Source organism: Protopterus annectens, chromosome 9.part0 (assembly GCF_019279795.1).
Source record: "Protopterus annectens isolate FY-2018-M chromosome 9.part0, PAN1.0, whole genome shotgun sequence".
NCBI lineage: Eukaryota > Metazoa > Chordata > Ceratodontiformes > Protopteridae > Protopterus > Protopterus annectens.
Window position 1 is genome coordinate 810,133,946 of NC_056743.1, and position 19,584 is coordinate 810,153,529.

General features: G+C 39.0%; 1 protein-coding gene across 2 annotated transcripts in view; it reads right to left on the reverse strand.

The window, feature by feature from the left end:
* Positions 1 to 17,568, reverse strand: part of TSFM (Ts translation elongation factor, mitochondrial) — a 38,181-nt gene extending 20,613 nt beyond the window's left edge. The window contains exons 1-3 of one of the 2 annotated variants that reach the window (XM_044083464.1): positions 17,403 to 17,568; positions 5,335 to 5,487; positions 666 to 794 (exon numbers count right to left, since the gene is read on the reverse strand). In XM_044083464.1, the coding sequence (XP_043939399.1) occupies positions 666 to 794; positions 5,335 to 5,487; positions 17,403 to 17,450 (330 nt within the window). In that variant the 5' untranslated portion in view covers positions 17,451 to 17,568. The remainder of the gene's footprint in view (positions 1 to 665; positions 795 to 5,334; positions 5,488 to 17,402) is intronic. The other variant, XM_044083465.1, reaches the window with a different exon arrangement.
* Positions 17,569 to 19,584: the final 2,016 nt, after the last annotated feature.

A 19,584-nucleotide genomic window follows, 5' to 3' on the forward strand; every position in this document is an offset into this window, starting at 1 on the left:
CGAAAAAAAGTCATTAAAAACACGAAGAACAAAGGACAATGAAATAAAGAAATTAAAGAAAAGATTATTATCTACTGCTTTCCAGAATTTTGGAGTAATGAAGGATAGCATCACCTTAGAACCAGTATCAACAGTGGAATCAAACAGTAAGAAAATGAAAGAATGCAGACGACAGTCATCAGAAATATGAGAGCCTACTGATTTCAGGGGAAAGCGGTAAACAGCTTAAATTTCTAAGTGTGGGTGAGTGTCTATATATATGTAGACAGGCAGATAATACTTATAGACACTCTACAAAGAAAGGCAGAAGAACCCAAAGTGTTGGCTGAGATGGTCAAGGTATATTCATATGTTAACAGTTTCTGTACACAGACTTATGCAACAGTCATTCCAGGAGTTTCAGTGTGAGGCTAGCATAATGGTTAAGGTGTTTACTTTACAGACACAATTGCAAGGCTTGATTCTCACATGGGGTAATTGACTAGGCTTAAAAATGGCCCACAAAGGCAGTTAACCTAGTACTAAGCTATGAACCTATAAATGACAGCAGATGTAAACTCTGTTAGCACATTGTAAAAAAAAAAAAAAAAAAAGAGGACCCAAATTAATGAAAACTGATAAAAGTTTACAATACTGTACTACAGGCATCATGTTTTAAGTCTTACCTCTACCATCACTGCAGAGTTTCCGTCATGATGAACTCCAATTAAGCCTTGTTTGGCTTTTCTACTCTGAAGCTTAGAGGCCTTCGCCCAGCCTTCTTTCTGGGCCTGTTCTTGGAGCCATGCCTCAGCCTAGCATTAAAAGGGAATAAAAATAAGCATAAAACTAAACGTGATTTCAGTAGTGTTTTCTGCTGCATTACATTCCTCTCCACTCCTATGCTCTTTAATGCATACACTTTAAACACCAGGTAAAGTACAAATGGTTTCTTTTAGTTAAAAAAAAAGAATAAAAAAAACATTTAATGGGGATTGCATATATACAGTTCCTTAAAGAACAGCTAAGTCCAGGCCAATACGAAGGGTCTCTGGCTGACAAAGTTTGCAGACGATTGCAAGTTGGGAGCTATTATTTACTCCCCAAGCGATGCTGACATCCTATAGAAAGGCCTCACTGACACCCAACAACTGGTGTCAGAACCATGGCCTTAAGCAAAATGCAAAATAATGTGTCGTCATCCCCTTTGGGAAAAGCCCGGTTCCCATGAATTACCACATTGATGGTAGCCCACTGAACACAGGCAGAGTTATAAGAGATCTGGAACACAGGTTGACACCAACCTCTATTTTGACTACCACACTGCCACTGTGGTCAGAAAGTCCTATGTGCCGTATCTCATTACTAAGGGTTTTGCATCTAGGAAGAGAGAGAGAGAGGTCATTGTCTCCCCTCTACTCTTCCCTCATTAGGCCAATCATAGAGTACAATGCCCAATTTGGCCTGCACCTCACTAGACACCTGCAACAACTGGAGAGGCCGCAAAAGTACCTCACAAGGAGAATTGTAGTCCTTAAACACTTGCCCTATATGGACAGACTAAAAAAAAACCTCCTCTGTCTCATATCGCCTACGTAAAGGCGATCTCTGCTTGACTTACAAAGCCATGTCTGACCCAGCTCTGTTAGAAATGCTACATCTAAAGAAATCCCAATCCCTCCGCACCACACACTCCAGAGACCTCAACCGCATTATCACCATCAACAAAACGTGCTGGAGGGACAGGTTCATAACACAGAGACTACCCAATGCTATGGAATAGACTTCCCATATATATTAAGCAGAGCACCTCACTGGCCCTCTTCAAGAGAAATCTTGAGTGGTTGGGAAATAGAAAATTCACCCTGGGGATCACTCCAGTGGCTCTGCTTGACAGAGGCATAGGGAACTAAGGTCAGGTGGCACGATGCCAGCGTAACCCTATAGGCTAGGCTTGTAAAGGCCCCTGGGCCATTAGCCTAGTCCACACCTATGAACCTATAATATTACCAGTATGTTTCCAGATTACTAAAATGAGGCAGACTGCAGTTTTAGCTTCCTCTTCTGTACTCACAGTGATGTTCATATCAGCACTTAAGTATCCTGGATCATCCCTCACCTCAAAAATGCCTGTGGGTGAAAAGTCATCATCTACTAATCCTGGCACAGTTTCTTGCTCACTGCAAAACACCTGATTCTCTCTCTGCTTCCCATAGTATCAGGAAAAAACAGCAACCATGGTGCAAACAGGGGAACACAGAACGCTGAAAAATACTGCTCACCCAGCCAAATTCACTTTATTCTACTCACCTCACAAACAAAAACTTACTTTCTAAACATCTGTAAGAACTTCAATTAAACTTGGCAACAATGATCATCTACTGACCGCAAATAAAGCAGCTTCATATTCTGTGTCGCAGTCTTATACAAGTGATGAGCACTCAGAACCATGACATGATACGAAGATTATGTAGCTTATCCTATGACTTAAGGCATACCGAACAACACTTCCTACACCTTACAACAGAGGTTTTTGGATTACAGAAAGATTACTGGCTTAGGAAACTAGCTCATGGTAATGTCTGATTTATGCAGTCTCGCAAAAACCTCCTATACATCTGGGAATGATGCAGTTCAATGAATTCCAGGTTCAGTCTCTCCATTGTCACATCACTGCTGCATGTCAAGCTAGCAACTCTACTCTATAAAATAAGCTCAGGTTACAATTTATCCTATTCCTTAGCTTTCACAATGCCTCTTTAAAATAACAGTTTTGAGAGAGCACACACACTATCATGAATGTTACTGGGAGCTAGAATTCTTTGCAATTCATTTGATTAAACCCAAATTCCTTGACAAAACAGAAAGTCTTGTTAAAATCCTCTAAGTTAAAGTGCTCCTCATGAAACCCCACAATCTTTTTTTTTAATCTTGTGTTGCACCCCCCCCCCCGACATTTCAGATGTTTTCACAAATCAGGATGCCAGAACAGGGCACTATACACTACAGCAGTAACCCATCCCCTCAGCAGTAATACATGACTGGAATCACTGCAGTTCTGCTGTGAACTATCTAACCAACATGGACATTCTGTTTGCAGTGACAAATGTCCTGCAAGGTCTCTTTACACCTTTTCAGTGATGGAATAAGGTATGACATTATGTCTTCTTCAGTTATGGTATCTGTTTTTGACAACACCCTGTAAATCACCAGCGCTCTCCAGTTCTGTGCCCTCATGCACTTTAGAGCATTACTTCTCAACTACAAAACTTTATGCATCCATTCTGGTTTCCTACATAATTTCCCCCTAAATGCTCTTCATATTACTAACAAAAAAAGGGAGGGGGCACAATTCATCATAGGTTGCCTATCAAACATACCAAAAAATGCAGCAAAGAAACCAGGTCCAGGATAAACTACCTGTGGGAACCTGCAGGTGCCCTCTCTCAACATCACCTACTGACTACAACTAGCTGCTAACTCTCATTAAGCAAATTAGATAACTATTACCATTTACCTTTGTAAAATAAGAGTAACAAAACCCAGTTCCATCTGTTTTATAAATCTCTTATCCCAGTATGGATCATGGTAATAGCAAGCTAATGAGGGAAGAGCAGATCTATCTATCCCCAGCAACACTCTTATCTCCTCCTGGGAGATGGCAGGACACTATCAAGGCAGCTGAGAGATAGGACTTCTCTTGTGTATCCTTGGTCTGTCCTAGAACCTCCTCTCTGTGAACCACACTTTATACACTTCTCACGGGAGGCACTCTGAAGGACATCCTCACTAGGTACTCAAATAACTTCAAATGATCTTTTTATAGTTAGCAAATGCCAGTCAGACACAAATATAAAACCCTGCTAAAGGTGAAGTACTGGGATTCCACCAAAAGATCAGTGACTACCAAAGTGCAATGTGTAGAGTGATTCTGCTCAGACTCCAGAAATTACCCCATGTTAGAGTTTGTTACTTCAGCATATTGTGTTTGCTCTCAGGGGTGTGAAGAAGGCTGTACTGCAAGAGGAGGCACAGCCACAGTCACCATCTACTCATTGGTCAGCAGATGTTTGGCCAAAACACTAATGGAAAGTCATATGGGTGGGCAAAAAAGGGATAATTCACAGCAGAGCTAACCATACTATCAAACGAATACTTTCAGATCTCTCAGCCACAAAGTTATTCTGTTTATCACCTTGGTGGAAATCTCTAAGGAATTCATACAGTGTTTTTAACTGGCAACACACACTGCTCTCTTTGCACCTTTCTAATCCTCCAGATCTCAAAGAAAAGAATTTTATTCACTGTTCAACCATTCCAAACTAGTCAACCCTTAGAGGACTACTCAATTAAGCTAACAAAAATCATCAGCATATTTAGCTGAGAGTTAAGTTACCTGTACTACAAGACTAATACTTCCAGAGACATATTCAAATCCATACCATAAAAGTCATGATGCTCCCATGATGGAGCCATTCACTTATAAATACTGGACGTTGCGGAGTCTCCTTATAAACATAAATACCAAACTTGGATGAAAAGTCCTCATTCTTCTAATGGGACACAAACAAAAATAACCTTGAAGCTTCCAAAGACAACAAAGAAGAGTCGTGCTTCTTTTAAAAAACAATTTGCAAGCCAGCTAATAGAAGAACAATGTATCATTTCTGGAAAAAAAATTAGCCAACAAAGTATACATTCACACTCCCAAAACATACAATATTTCAAAGCCTCCCTATCAGTCATCTAATTTTATAGTACTATTTTTTTTTTTATCTCCACACCCACAACATACACTTTTTTCTATTACCTGAAAAAATTATAAGGAGTAGCAATGCCTTGTTATCCCATTACCTTGATTTAGCTTCCATACAGAGTCAAATATACAGAATTTTAACAGCACACTCTTAATTCTTAAGAACCGCGGTGGTGGTGCTGCGGTAGTGTTGTCGCCTCACAGTAAAACGCTGTCCAGTTAGATTCGCAGTTAGAGCATCTTCTGCGTGGAGACATGCGTGAATGGGCGTACCTTCGTTGAAGGTTGTGCGTCAGGGCTGGTAACTCGGCACGTAAAAATCAACTACCAATCATTAGCGGACCGGAGTTCCGCTATGGCGACCCCTAACCGGGAAAAGCCAAAAGATACAACAACTCTAGTTCCTAAGAAGTTCTGTTTATTTTGTACAGTTTTGTAAAACATGCATATAATCATGTTTAGCTATATATTCTCATACGCTGATAGAATTCAGTTAAAAACAATGACTTAGTGACTTTAAAATCTCTCATACAGTTTATCAATGATCCCACAATTATTAGACTCAAAAAATAAAGTAAACAGATGATTAATTTTCTTGCCTCTTTAAAACTGTTGTTGAACTTCTCCAAGGCCTTCTTGCAGTTTGAAAATGAGAAACCAGTCTTCTTCCTCAATCGCACAAGGAGGTCTTTGTCTGCAGCAAGAAGCCTGACACTGGAATGAAGTGATCGGACTGAATGGTTTGAAAAAATCTATCAAAAACAAATTCTGTTAATAAGGTGAAATATACAACTAAACCTACTACTCAAAACCACACCCCTCAGAAAGTAGCAGCAAAATCCCTCAGCTTTTAATACTCTAAAGATGTTCTTAATTTTTCTTGCAAGACCTGAAACTACAAGGCTGAGAATAGTCACACTGAAATGCCGGCATTTTTTGGATTTCCTAAAATAGCAGGGGCATATTACAGTACATTATCAATGTACCATGTGATGAATAAAAAAAAAAAAAAAAACATGCTGAAGAGCAATCAGCCAAAGAAGTTGGCATCAGAATGTACAAATCATTTTTGGCATCAGAATGGACAAATCATTTTGTGATATGCCAGATGGTTTCACTGCAAAGTTCCAACAGAAGGTGGCAAAGCAGTAAGCTGTAGTGACCAGCTTAGTAAAGAAATGCCACTCTACAAGAAGTTAAACAAGTTGACCGGTAATGTTCAATTTATGGCATCCAAACATCTTGCTAACTAGACAACCATAATGTAAAGGCTCATCAGTTCTACATGGCTACACAAACATAAGAACTACTGCATTACCTAACAACAGTTACCCTTCTTTATTTTGTGGACTTGCTGAAAGCAGAGGTGGGCATCCTGACCTTCAGTATGGCAAAGGTCGAGAAAGGTGTGACCACAGTGTAGTAACCAAGTATTTACTTGTGTATTATTCAGATAAATGGGCTAGTCTGAGGACCTTTTTCAGTCAAAGTCCAGGCAAAAAGCGCAACACTTGTAAGACAAGATCAAATATAAGTACAGGCAATTATAATACATAACACAAGCCCAAAATATATTGCAAGGAAGAGTACAAAGCAAATATACAACAGCGTACACAACATGATTACCAAATGCTTATATACTACGGTTAATTAGAGCACAGTCACGGAAAAAGCATTCCCTACTTCAGTGCTTACAACCTCACAAATAGATAAAACAGTGCAATAGCTCACCTATTTACAACTTACACAAATCCACATCAGTCAAGGAAGTCACACAACATAATCTAGTCACAAAAACAGGAAGGAAATCCCCCTGGCAAAAACAGAAACAGCAGTTGTTAGCAGGTTAATCAACAGGAAGAAAGTAATCTGTTGTTCCTTAAACCATGTTAGGAATCTTTTCTGAAGTACAATGAATGAAAAGCCTCATGGAACGAAGAACTACTCCTTTACCATATGCACTGTCACGTCATACTACTATTTTTCTGGTGCAGAAAGCTTATGTTTTTGTGTTTACACTAGTAAAGGATGGGGAATATTCTTAAGATCTGCAACCTGCCCCACATGATATCATGGGGATAAAGTATGGCAATGGAAAGTGCAAACCAGTGATGCACAGACACCTCATAATTTAACACAACAGTATGCTAACTACAGCAGACCCATAATTCCTGTAATGATATTCTGTCAACTAAATATTGCAGTTCAGAGACTTTAATTAGGTAATGACTGCATGAGAAGATGAAGTACTTGGAACCGCAACATAAATAAATGTCATCACATTTTCATAACAGCTGCATGGATTCTATACCAGTATGTTCAATGGAATACAGTACTGGGAGTGAGTCGCAGTCCTGAAGTGCCATCCTTTGGATGAATTGTTAAACTGAGGAGCCATCTGTCCAAGATGATCATTACTCAGACAGATGGTAAAGATCCCAAGGTAGTCAACACAATAAACAGTGGAGTTTTACTAGTGACCTGATCAATTTTTCTAATCAGTATAAATAGTATCTCATGTCTCCCTTCAAAAATAGGGCTCAGGACATGAGACTAACTTATCCAATAAAAAAATTACTTTTTTCTTACCCAGAAATGATTACTATTCTATGAAAAAAACTGTCCAACACCCCACAATATGGCATCATTCTGACCATGTGGGCATCAGGAAAAGATGGACATGTGACAAAGTGAAACAACAATGCAAAGCAAGTTTCCTTGTTTACAATAAAAACTTTAATGACCACACTCAATAATGCAACTTTTAACAAAATATACTGTAATGTAAAGATATCTAGAAATAGGTCATCTGCCCTTTAAAGGGTCATTCTGGTAGCAAGTGAAACAGGTGTTAACTTTTTCACCATCACCTTAACACAGTCACAAAACGAATAACTGAAACACAGATTTTTACTATAATTTTAAAAAACACTATACCACATAAAGGAGAAAGAATTTATATGAAAAAGAAGATATTAGCTTCCTTGACAATCGTACAAGTACATATTTTCATGGAGAACCTCAAACAGCTGGGGAGGTATTGGTCAGTTTACAGATGCATACGGACAAAGGACTTGTATACTGGGGCATAATCAATACATTCACAGCGCACTGTTCCTTCCTCTACAAAGTAATATACAGCAAACAAGATCAACCTAAAGTACGAAGGGAGTAAAATATAAAGAAAAGAAACAAATGCTACAGATAATTTACCTAAAACTGGTATAACTCACTGGAGTAGATGCTTTCTTACTGTGTGTATATAACAACAAAGTGAAGTAATCCACATAGGTCTCATTCCAGCTCAGAGACAAACTGATTATCAAGACTGGCAAATATACAACTTTAAAATATAAAGACAACATATACATGTACAGCAAGAGTATACAAACAGCTGAACAGTAATTACAGATAAGCAGCATACACTACAGTAATCTAGATATAGGCAACATATATTAGACACTAATATGACAAAAATTAACAGCTTACATCATCAAGTAATTTCATTCAGATAAGAAAGCAAAAGTATAACAAACTGTTAAGTTTAAAGATGGGAATGAGTGGGAAGTGAGGAATACTGAAACAGTATAGAGAAAACTTTTTAAACAACAAATCACCCAGTTTGCAGGACTTAGTTACTATACAACAACTCCAATTAACTATTTAAAAACATGGATGCTGACTGGACAACCCAATCAAAGTACCCCTTGTAAATCTAGCATATCTGAACAGAAAGAAGTCCAGACTCTAAAATGTGCTTCGGTGACCAGCCATCTATTCAGACATCATCTACTACATCTTTACATGACAAAACAGAAAATACAAAGAAAATAGGAATGCCTTATGAATTCACTAACAACTGAAATATGAGCAACCCCGACCAATTGCACACACTTTGGCAACCCATACATGCCACAAACTCATACAAGTCCTACAAAGTTACTCCCTCCACACCACTACTTGAGGAATTTAAACATGACCACAGCAACACAATACAGAAAAAAAAACACATTCACAGATCTAACCGCTGTAAAAGGTCCAGTTTATCCTGCCCGTAGTTACCTTATGTCTAGTTTTACTGTAGGGTTGGTAAAGACTATGAGTACACTACTTTAATGTGGCTGTGATAGGAAAGTGCTACTTCACTATTAGTGTGCTTACCCCACAACATTATTACGACAGCCATAGTCCCTACATTCATGCAGCCTGCTTAGTTTCTCTATATCCTCTCTGTTTGTTACAGATATCCTTTATGTATGTTTAATGGATTATGTGCTCAATACTTGGCATTGATTTTTATGCAGTTAACAACGTATAATACTGTTTTTAAGTTGTATCTCTAGCTGCAATTGCTGAAACTGTTTTGTGTGTAGTGTTTGTGACCTCTGCTGCAGTTGTATTATAAATTGTATATATGCCCTTTGCTGCTCCTCCTTTGCCCTGTACTATAGCCTCTATCACTACTGTTCTTGTGGAACTAAAGGTGCAGGTTTCTACTTGCAACTCTCTCTGCCTATCTAATATTATAACCAGGTGTCTCACCCTTTGTTGGGTTTTAGGGGAAACATTTATTTTCTCTACATCTTGTCCTTTCCCTGTTGTATGCCCCTCTAACATCCCCCCCCCCCCCGTTTCCTAGTAGCTTCCCTAACTCTTATCTTCTGTCTTACAGTCCAGCCTAGCTTTTTCCTTCTATTAACCTCCTCTGTGCCTCTCTATATCTGCCTAACACATAATTTGTCCTGTCTCTTTATTTTGCAGCTGTTCTACCCCCGGGTACTCCGTCTGTGCTTAGGTTTAAAGCTTGAAGCTTAAACCGCGACCAACAGAAAGGAAGAACACCTCCAAATACTGTCTGAAGAACCTGTTCTGTCCTACGCACCCTACTGTGCACTTACCCCTACTCAGTGAATGCTCAGTGCATGTTGCATATTTTTACCTAATCACATAACTATGTATTATTTTTTCTGCTTTTTTAACGCGAGTCTGACTCTCTTGCCTACAGCGTGCTTGCAGCCGACCGCAGCCTGCCTCTCTCCCTCTGCCCATCAGATATTTATTTTATCCACCAAAGACTAGTCTGTACGATCCCTATTACAGCCATTTCTCCTGTCACCACTAGGTGGCACCACATACCCATGAATTAGCCCTTACCAAAGGTATCTCTCTCCCTGAGTTTTACTTTAGGAATAAACTTGTTTTCAATCTTTCTTATCTTATGCTGCTTCTTCATCTCATTTTTACTATTGCCCATGTTGCCTTACCACTTTCTGCTTTGAGATGCACTCTTTCTGCCCTACCCCATACCATAGCGGCTGTCTTTTGCTTACTGATTGTTCACTTTCTGGGTCTGCCCGCTCCATTCGCCTGCAGGCTCTCCGCTCCCCTACCCTATCCCCAGTACACCTACACTTATACCGCTTTGACCACACCCCTTACCGTCTAGTCCTATCCCCAATCCCATCTCATTATCCTACTACATACTTATCATATATAATTTACTTACCCTCATTAACTCTCATTATATACAGCCTACCTCCTCACCCTCTCTCATCCTATACCCTATCTCTGCCCGCTCCGTTCACCTGCAGGCTCTCCGCTCCCCTACCCTACCCCTAGTATACGTACACTTATACCTCTTTGATCACATCCCTTACCATCTAGTCCTATCCCCAAATCCCATCTCATTATCTTATTACATATTATCATATATTATACCATGACCCCCCAAAACGTGCATGCCGATTGGCCAGCGTGCACATTGTAAATCGAGTTATACTAATGGAAAAAGGTCCGGTTGCCCGGACTTTTTTCCATTAGTATAACTCTACTTTTAAAACACTGTCTCGCTATGTTAAATGTGTTTAACATAGCGAGACAGCTTTAAAATAAGCAACGGAGATCTCCGTTGCTTATTTTAAAGCTGTCTCGCTATGCTAAACCCATTTAACATAGCGAGACAGGTTTTAAAAAAAAAGCAACGGAGAAAGCAAGATCTCCGTTGCTTTTTTTACTGTTTCGCTATGTTAAATGGGTTTAACATAGCGAGACAGTTTTAAAATAAGCAACGGACATCTCCGTTGCTTATTTTAAAACTGTCTCGCTATGTTAAACCCATTTCCGTTGCTCATTTTAAAACTGTCTCGCTATGTTAAACCCATTTAACATAGCAAAAACAGTAAAAAAAAAAAAAGCAACGGAGATCTTGCTTTCTCCGTTTCTTTTGCCCACAGCTCTGATGTACTGCGCAGGCGCGCAGTACATCAGAACTGCCACGAATGCCAGACATCTGCGGAAGGGCAGTAAACAGGCATTATACTATGCCATTATTTAAGAAAAGTAATAGTTTCTTTTCTTAAATAATGTCATGGTATAATAGCAATAACCCACTTCTGGGTGTGGGTAATGCTGTATTTACCCACCAAACTACCCCAACCGTGGGTAAATCTAGCATTACCCACACCCAGGCGTGGGTTATTGCTATATAATTTACTTACCCTCATTAACTCTTTCATTATATACAGCCTACCTCCTCACCCTCTCTCATCCTATACCCTATCTCTACTCCTGATCATCAGCACTTTTTCTCTATCTTATACCTTACAATGGCCATTATTCCTATTGTCCATACAAACAAGGATACTACTCCTTTTCCCTATTCTTACTTTTCTATCTGTATCCTATAAACGTACAGCCTATGAACATCCGTGCATTTCTGAACTTCACCACCCCTCACAGCATACTTTACTAACCATATAAACTTAACTTCAATACCCTCCTACTTGCTTCCTAAGTATCACAGACTTTCTCATTTAGCTTACTTCCAATCCAGAAAATCACTCTACATTTTCTCCACACCTTTAAAGATTACAGTCAGACCCCATCTACACCTCCTAGTAGCTGGTGATATTTACCCCAACCCTGGCCCTAACAGTTTAGATAACACTAACCCCCTTACCTCGATTCCCTCCACCTCTTACAACCAAGCAAGAACCTCAAACTCTCTCCTTATAGCACATCTGAATATACGCAGCATAAATAATAAAATAGCCTATCTTCATGCACTCCTAGATGTGCATTCTTTTGACATCCTACGCCTTACAGAAACTTGGCTAAAACCAACAACCCAGGATAACGAAATTACCCCACCTGGATATGATATTTTGAGAATAGATAGCGCAACCAGAAAGGGTGGGGCTGTAGCCATCCTATTCAAATCTGAGCTGCAAGTTACTACTTTTGACATGCAGCTTCCTATTAGTAGTAATGCTGAAACCCTTACAGCAAAACTACAATCAATACCTTCAAAGCCATTTATTTAATATGCTCCTATCTTCCTCCTGGAAATAATATCAATACTCTAGAAAACATCCTTAGCTGGCTCTCTACCTACTTACCCCAAGAAACCATAGTACTGGGTGACTTTAACATTGACTGGACTACCTGCAACTCACCTAACCCAACAACCCATATAAACATATATGGCTTTTCCCAAATAATTGCCTCGCCTACTAGAATCCATAAATCTAATAAAGAAAGCACCTTGAATTGGATCCTTGTTAACAACCATCCCTTGTCTTACAAAGCAGGCACCCTTCCAGATGACATTAGTGACCATTCTCTAACCTTTGTATGTAGACAAAAGATCAGCATTCCTAACTTATTTAGAACTACTCGGTTTAACAAAAATTTTAACCAAGAAAGCTTCCAAACCGAACTTAAGGCATGTGACTGGTCACCTCAAATACCTACCACTAGCGGAGGCAGTGTTATATTTCAACACTAAATTCCTACAAATCTTAGACTATCTTGCCCCTGTTCGATCCATCAGAAACAGAAAAACTGCTCCATGGCTTACAAATGAAACCAGACAAAAAATCATATTAAGAAATAAAATTTGGGCGAAATGGAGAACTACTACAAATCCAATAGACTGCCTACACTGAGGAACTCTACTAAAACCTCTGTACTCCTTGACAAGAAAAACTTCTACTTTCGACTCCAACAAACTCACCAGCAAAAACCACAAAAGTTCTGGTCAGGCATAAATAAGCTCTTACATCCAAGCCACTCCAAAACACCAACCTCAACAGGCTCCACCCATGACAATCCTAAGTTCATTGCCAATGCCTTCAATACCTTCTTTACTGATGCAATCCAATCCCTAGCCAATTCTTTACCCAGTTACTACTAACCTGTCACCCTCATTTCATCTACAACCTGTGCCTACATCTCTTATCTGCACCCTTCTCCAAAGACTTAAACCAGGCACCACTTCAGCTTACCTCCTACCAGCTGAATATCTACAGAAATCAGCTAGTCATAGCCTATCCCATCTCCATACTTATAAACAGAACAATCACCGAAGGAACTATCCCAACTATCTGGAAAATCTCCCATATCATTCCTCTTCATAACGGTGGTGACTCTACTGAACTCTCTACCTTTCACCCTGTAGCCCTACTCTCTCCACTAGCAAAAATAATGGGGAAGTGTATCCGACAACTACTTAACCACCTTCTTCATAACAATTTACTTGCCACCTGTCAACATGGCTTTAGACCATTCCACAGCACAACTTCTATCCTTTTCTGACTGCATCAACAAAAATCGCAATAACAACTCCCTATCATCTGTACTCTTTATTGACCTCTCAAAAGCCTTTGATATGGTTAACCATTATATTCTTTTGGATATACTTAAATCTCTCTCACTTGATACACAGACATTATACTGGTTAAGTCCTACCTAGGAAACAGACAACAAAATGTGATCTGGGACAAGGAACTCTCTACACGCCTCCCCGTTTCCCTTGGTGTACCTCGGGGCTCTATCTTAGGCCCTCTCCTATTCTCCGCTTTTATTAACGATCTAAATCTTACAATTCCTCAAGCCACCTGCATACAATATGCAGATGACTCTATGCCAATTTGCTCTGCTACTTCCTTACCCGAACTCCAATCGCTTACCCAGAATGTATTCAATAAAGTTGAAAATTGGTTCCTACAATGCTGCCTTCTCCTGAACGCCAAAAAACAAAATTACTGCTCTTCAGTCTTACAGTAAAGTCCTCTCAATTAGATCTTACAGTAACATCCAAAAATGGTACTCTAATATCTCCAGAACCAACCAACAAACTCTTGGGAGTGATAATTGATCATAATCTTACCTTCGACATACACATCAATACCACCATAAAATCAGTTAATAGAAAGCTAGGCACCCTTACAGAATTAAACCCTACCTTACCCCCACTTCCAGAACTACTATTGCCCACAACCATCTCATCTCCACACTACTCTATGCCTCTCCCACTTATACAAATCTTTCAAAAAGCAATCTCAACAAACTGGCACTCGCCTATAATAACATAGCTAGATTTGCCTCAACCTCCCCACTTAGAACCCACCATTGTCAGAATCTAAAACAACTTGGATGGCTAAAACTCCAAAATCAACTATTATTTCAACAACTTACTATCACACACAAGATCTTATATCATCCTAATACCCCAATACTAACTAGTCTTAACCCCTACAAAAATGTCTCTACCCTTCACTCAGCCAATAGATTACTAGTAACTATACATAAATCCAAAAATAAGGCTGCGGACACACTGTTCTCAAACACTGTAAAGTCTTGGAACCTGCTCCCCAAGGAACTCTCATCTCTCTCTTCTACATCTCTATTCAAAAAGAAACTTATGGAATATCTCCTAACTCACTGGCTATGCCCTTGCACAAATCCTGACTAAAACTCTCCTCCTCCATTTTTTTATGCCTAGTTTTTTCTTAATACTCTCATCCTATCTCCTACTAACCACTGTGAAGATGTGATTTTTCAGCCTACTAAAGTTACTACTAACACTGCCTTTCCTTAATCTGCCATTGAGCTTAAACTCACTTAGCATGTGCTCTTCTTTAGAAACAGAACTCTACCTTACTTTTAATCTGCCACAGAGCTTAAACTTGCGTAGCAAGCTCTACCCTAGCTTATTTTTAGAATTATTGCTTGTACACAATTGTAAACCATGTTAGTACTATTATGTTACGTAACAATCTTGTTTTTCTACTTGTAATTATGAATTATGTATTATGACTAACTGTACTGGAGCTTTTCTCCCCAGGTCTCTACTGAAAATGGACATGTGCCCAGCTAGACTAGCCCAGTCAACAAATGTAAAATAAATCAATAAATGTCAGGAGTGCACCTACAAGCAAGTCCATGGCACACACCTTTTACCTCTTGAAATGGAGATCTCGGTCCTTACTAACTTCACTCCTCAATGATTGATTCTTTTATGAAGAACAAACCAAAAATTTAAAGCAATCGTTTGGGTATTATGTGAAAATCTAGACACTTTAGAGATACGTTACATAGACCATGTATAATCTGTGACATGTGCTGATGACAGCAGATAAAAAAAACAAAACAAAACAAAAAGGGGGCAAGCAAGGCACTGTGCAGCCACTGACACGTAGTAGAGACTGGGCAAACTCAGTACACATCTTGGATGCTCCACACCACCAGAACCCAGAAGAAGAGCACTACAATCTTTTTATACAATAACATTATTTATAAAAGGCAAAACTCTTTCCCTTACATAATGTCATTACATAATGTCATTGCATAACAGTATTTATACAATACAGGATCATTACTCTACAAGAATGGGTACACTTAGTGGACAGTCCAATCTGTGCCTCTAATGAAAATCCAGCATATAACAACAGAAAGAAGTCCTGTAACTGAAGTATTGTTGAGCAACCAGACATTGTATTGGCATATGTTGGATAACAGCACTGCTAACCAGTTTTACAACAGCCTGAGCAAAATTTTACAGAAATCAGAGACGTTCTGCAAACTGCAACATTTAAGAGGAATGGTTAACAGAACTAAGACTGATTGTATTACTGCTATCCATATTTCTCAGCTGTCTGCACTTTTAATAACATTATTGATTTCCTCATATTTTTGCATTATCCTGCATAAAATTTTTGATTGTTTTAAATTACTGAAGACTTCTCAATCAATAGTGTCTTCCTTAGTGTTTCAAATAAAAATAAATAGCAATGGAAATGCTGTTTCTCAGTCACTTCTCCTGCAAGTTCCATGCAATATGTCAGTATACAGAAGAGAAGACAGAAGTACAACGCCATTATACAATCACATTACTTTAAGACAATTATGCAATTTCTCCCTTACATAAGATCATTGTATAATAGCAACAATGCACTCCAGTTTGTGGATATCACAGTACTTACTTACAGTTGGCTTTGTTTGACCACTTGGGCTTTGCCCATCAAACCACACCAACAGTGAATAAATCCTGTGACATCCACATGCATTATTGCTCAAGAACTATCTTCTAGGTGTCAGTAATGCAAGATTCACCCACGGTTGGTTTTGATTACTCACTTCGGCTTCGCACTTATAATTTGACCTCACCAACTGTGACTTAATCCTACCTTACACACACCCATGGATTATTGCAAATGTATGTACCTGGAACTCCACCCCAAATAAGTGCCCTCTTAAACCCAAATAACTATAATAACGTCTATCATTCAGTTTTAAACTTAGTTCACAGAAGCTTAAGACAAACTCCGACAAGTCAGCAAACTAAGAAACACTTCAGGTTTTATGATAAACCGACTGCCTAATTAGTATGTATGCTAATTTAAAAAAAAAAAAACAACCAAACTCCTCAACGGGCCTGAGTTTTGCAGAATGTCCAGATTTTTGTCTGGTGGTCTTCTTTCAAATTATTGAGGACTGAAGTCAGTAAATAATACAGATATTTGAGTTTCATTCTTCTTGTCCTTCAGAAAATGCATACTAATGCAGAACCTGCTATTCTAGTAACGTTCTACGTTTACAAGAGCAATAATAAAAATACGTCCCTGTCGTAGTTCTCAACCAATCAGGAACAAATCTCAAGAGAACAGTCAAGGACACTTTCAAAATATTAGTACTATGAACTTTAAATATTGATATAATAAGATAATGTGAATATATGCTTTCTGAAGTAAAATAAGTCTACAACTCTAATTATTGTCATTATTTATAAAACGTAATAAGCCACCTTTTCTCCAAACGTCGCCAGTTTTTAGGAGGCATTAAGAGGGACTGAGCTAAAATTCCTGTCAAAATCAGGGACATCCCTGACAATCCGAGACACTGTCAATTGTTTACAATTAAATTATCTTGCATCACAAACTATGACAAGCTATGATTTGGCAAGGCAGTAGCAATGGAAGCCAATAATGTATGACTGGCATATCTAATTTAATCATAAATATATTAAATATATATTTTTGAAAGCGAATTCCTCATCTATTCACTATTCAATGGGGAAAGCACTACATGTCCGGCATGACTGCTCCTAAAACGTTACAGCGTCGACCTGTCAAAGTGCATTTCTATTAAATGAGTCAATTTTCCCGAAATTATTTCAGCTGCTATGGCTCAGACGACTACAAAAACAGAAATAAGGCTGCCAGTGCCATCTGCCTCACTTCTGCAAAACCTCTAACATCAACAATACGTTAAGCATAGCTAGTCGAGACTTTCAACGTCCTAACAAATATTATACAGCTGAAACAAAACGTATTTAGTAGTATTTCAAAAACGGCTGCAAATAAGCTGCGTTGTTATTGTTTCTAACCTTGCTTATACCTACTCTAATAACTCCAAAGAGAGCAAAATGTGCCATAGTCAAAACAGAAAGCCGGACCAATGAATAACACTACTACAATGTCAGGAAGCTGCCATGCCGAACACCATGCGTAAGGATGTACGTAGTAAGACAGAGAGTGTGACACGACAAGCGAAAGGAACTCGCGAGTTATTGACTTTGAAAGATCGCTCTCTTTTGGTGCCTGACAGTAGTACAACATGTTGCTTAATCTAAGCAAGCAATAATGCCCAGCAGGGTGTGTTATTCATACTTCTCAACTGTCCAGATTTTCGCAGACTGTCCACATTTTTGCCTCATATTTTGAGCAGTTTCTCATAAAAAAAATGTGTTTTTCTGGATTCTTGTGGCAAGTCAGCGAGGATTGAATTCACTAAATAATGACAGGCATTTTGGTTTCAGAGTTCACAACCTTCAGAAAATGCATGGTAACACAACACATTTTATTCTAGCAATTTTCTAAGTTTATAAGAGCAATATTTAAAATTTGTCTCTATTTTTGGGGCTTTGTCCCATTATTTTTTTCCAGATTGTTTGTGTTAAGAGGATGAGAGGTATGGTGTGTGTTAATGTGTAATTAATGCCCACCCAGGGCGGCGTCAAGCCTCTACGACCCTGAAAGGGTGTTAATTACACATTAAAACACACCCTGGTTGGTATTATTGTGCTTAGAGAATGGGCCCTGTGTAAAATTGTCATGTTTTACTTACTTTTTATTCTTTAAGTACAATATTATTTTTCTTTATATATTTTTGATGTAAAATAGTTCCTCCTCTTAATATTTAAAACTTGCTGTAGTATATGTTAATGGTGTTGGAGGAATCATTGTACATAAAAAAATATATAAAGCCATCTGTTGAGGTAAGAGGTCAAGAGGCATACCTCTCAACCTCTTAGAACAAGAAATTTGGACAACGCCGTAAATAATGGGGGGAACGAATGTCCAAAAATAGGGACAATTTTTAAATATTGCTTTTACAAACATAAGTTGATAGAATAACAGGTTTTGCATTAGCATACATTTTCTGAAGGGAATGAAGTCTGAAATTCAAATGCCTGTCATTATTTTCTGATTTCAGTTCTCTGTGCTTTGCTAGTGATTTACCAGGAAACAAGAAGTTATGTACTCACCATAACGTTCGATGTATGTAGTCCATCTCGCCTCACATTCTTACCCATGGGTTCAGAGCCGAATGTCGGGTCCGACTCGGCCATACTTTTTAGCTCAAAGTCTTTCTATTGGCTGGGCTAAGATGGTATCCCATGCTACACTGCTGTCTATCCCCAGATCTAGTTTGCTGCGAGCACCAGCACTCATTCTCCATGCATAACAACACCTAAGGAAAGGAAAAACAAACCAAGAATGAAGGGAACTCTGAAACCAGGCTTAACCTCCAGATCCTCCAGGACGGGGGAAGGAGGGGGGGTAAGTAAGAATGTGAGGAGAGATGGACTACATACATCGAACGTTATGATGAGTACATAACTTCTTGATGTTATGTAGTCCAATCTCACCTACATTCTTACACGTGGGACAACGTCCCCAGCACCTAAATCTTGGGAGGCTCAGTGGAAAATACTCCTGAGCACTGTGGAACCAAAGGAAGACCTGCCCCTAGATACCACATCTAACTTGTAATGAGTAACAAAGGTGTGAGGAGATGCCCAAGTAGCTGCAGCACAAAGATCATCCATAGACAATCTAGCCTGAAAAGCTGTAGATGTAGATACAGACCGGGTAGAGTGAGCCTTCACCCGGAGCAGTAAATCTTTTCCCTCTGAGGTATAAATGAAAGAAATACAACTGGAAATCCACCTGGACAACGTGACTTTGGAAACAGGAGACCCAATTCTGTTTTCCGAAAATGAAACAAACAACTGATCAGTTTTTCTGAGGTCTTTCGTTCTGTGCAAATAAAAACGTAATTGTCTGTGCACATCCAATTGATGAAATTTGAATTCTGCCTTGTTTGAGAACTGAGGAAAAACACTGGCAATTCAATAGATTGGTTAAGGTTACTAACTGACGCTACTTTGAGAAGAAAGGAGGGATTCAGTCTGAGAGAGACCCTGTCCTTATGAAAAATCAAATAAGAGGGTTTGATTGATAAAGCTTGAAGCTCCGAAATGCGTCTGGCTGACATGATGGCTA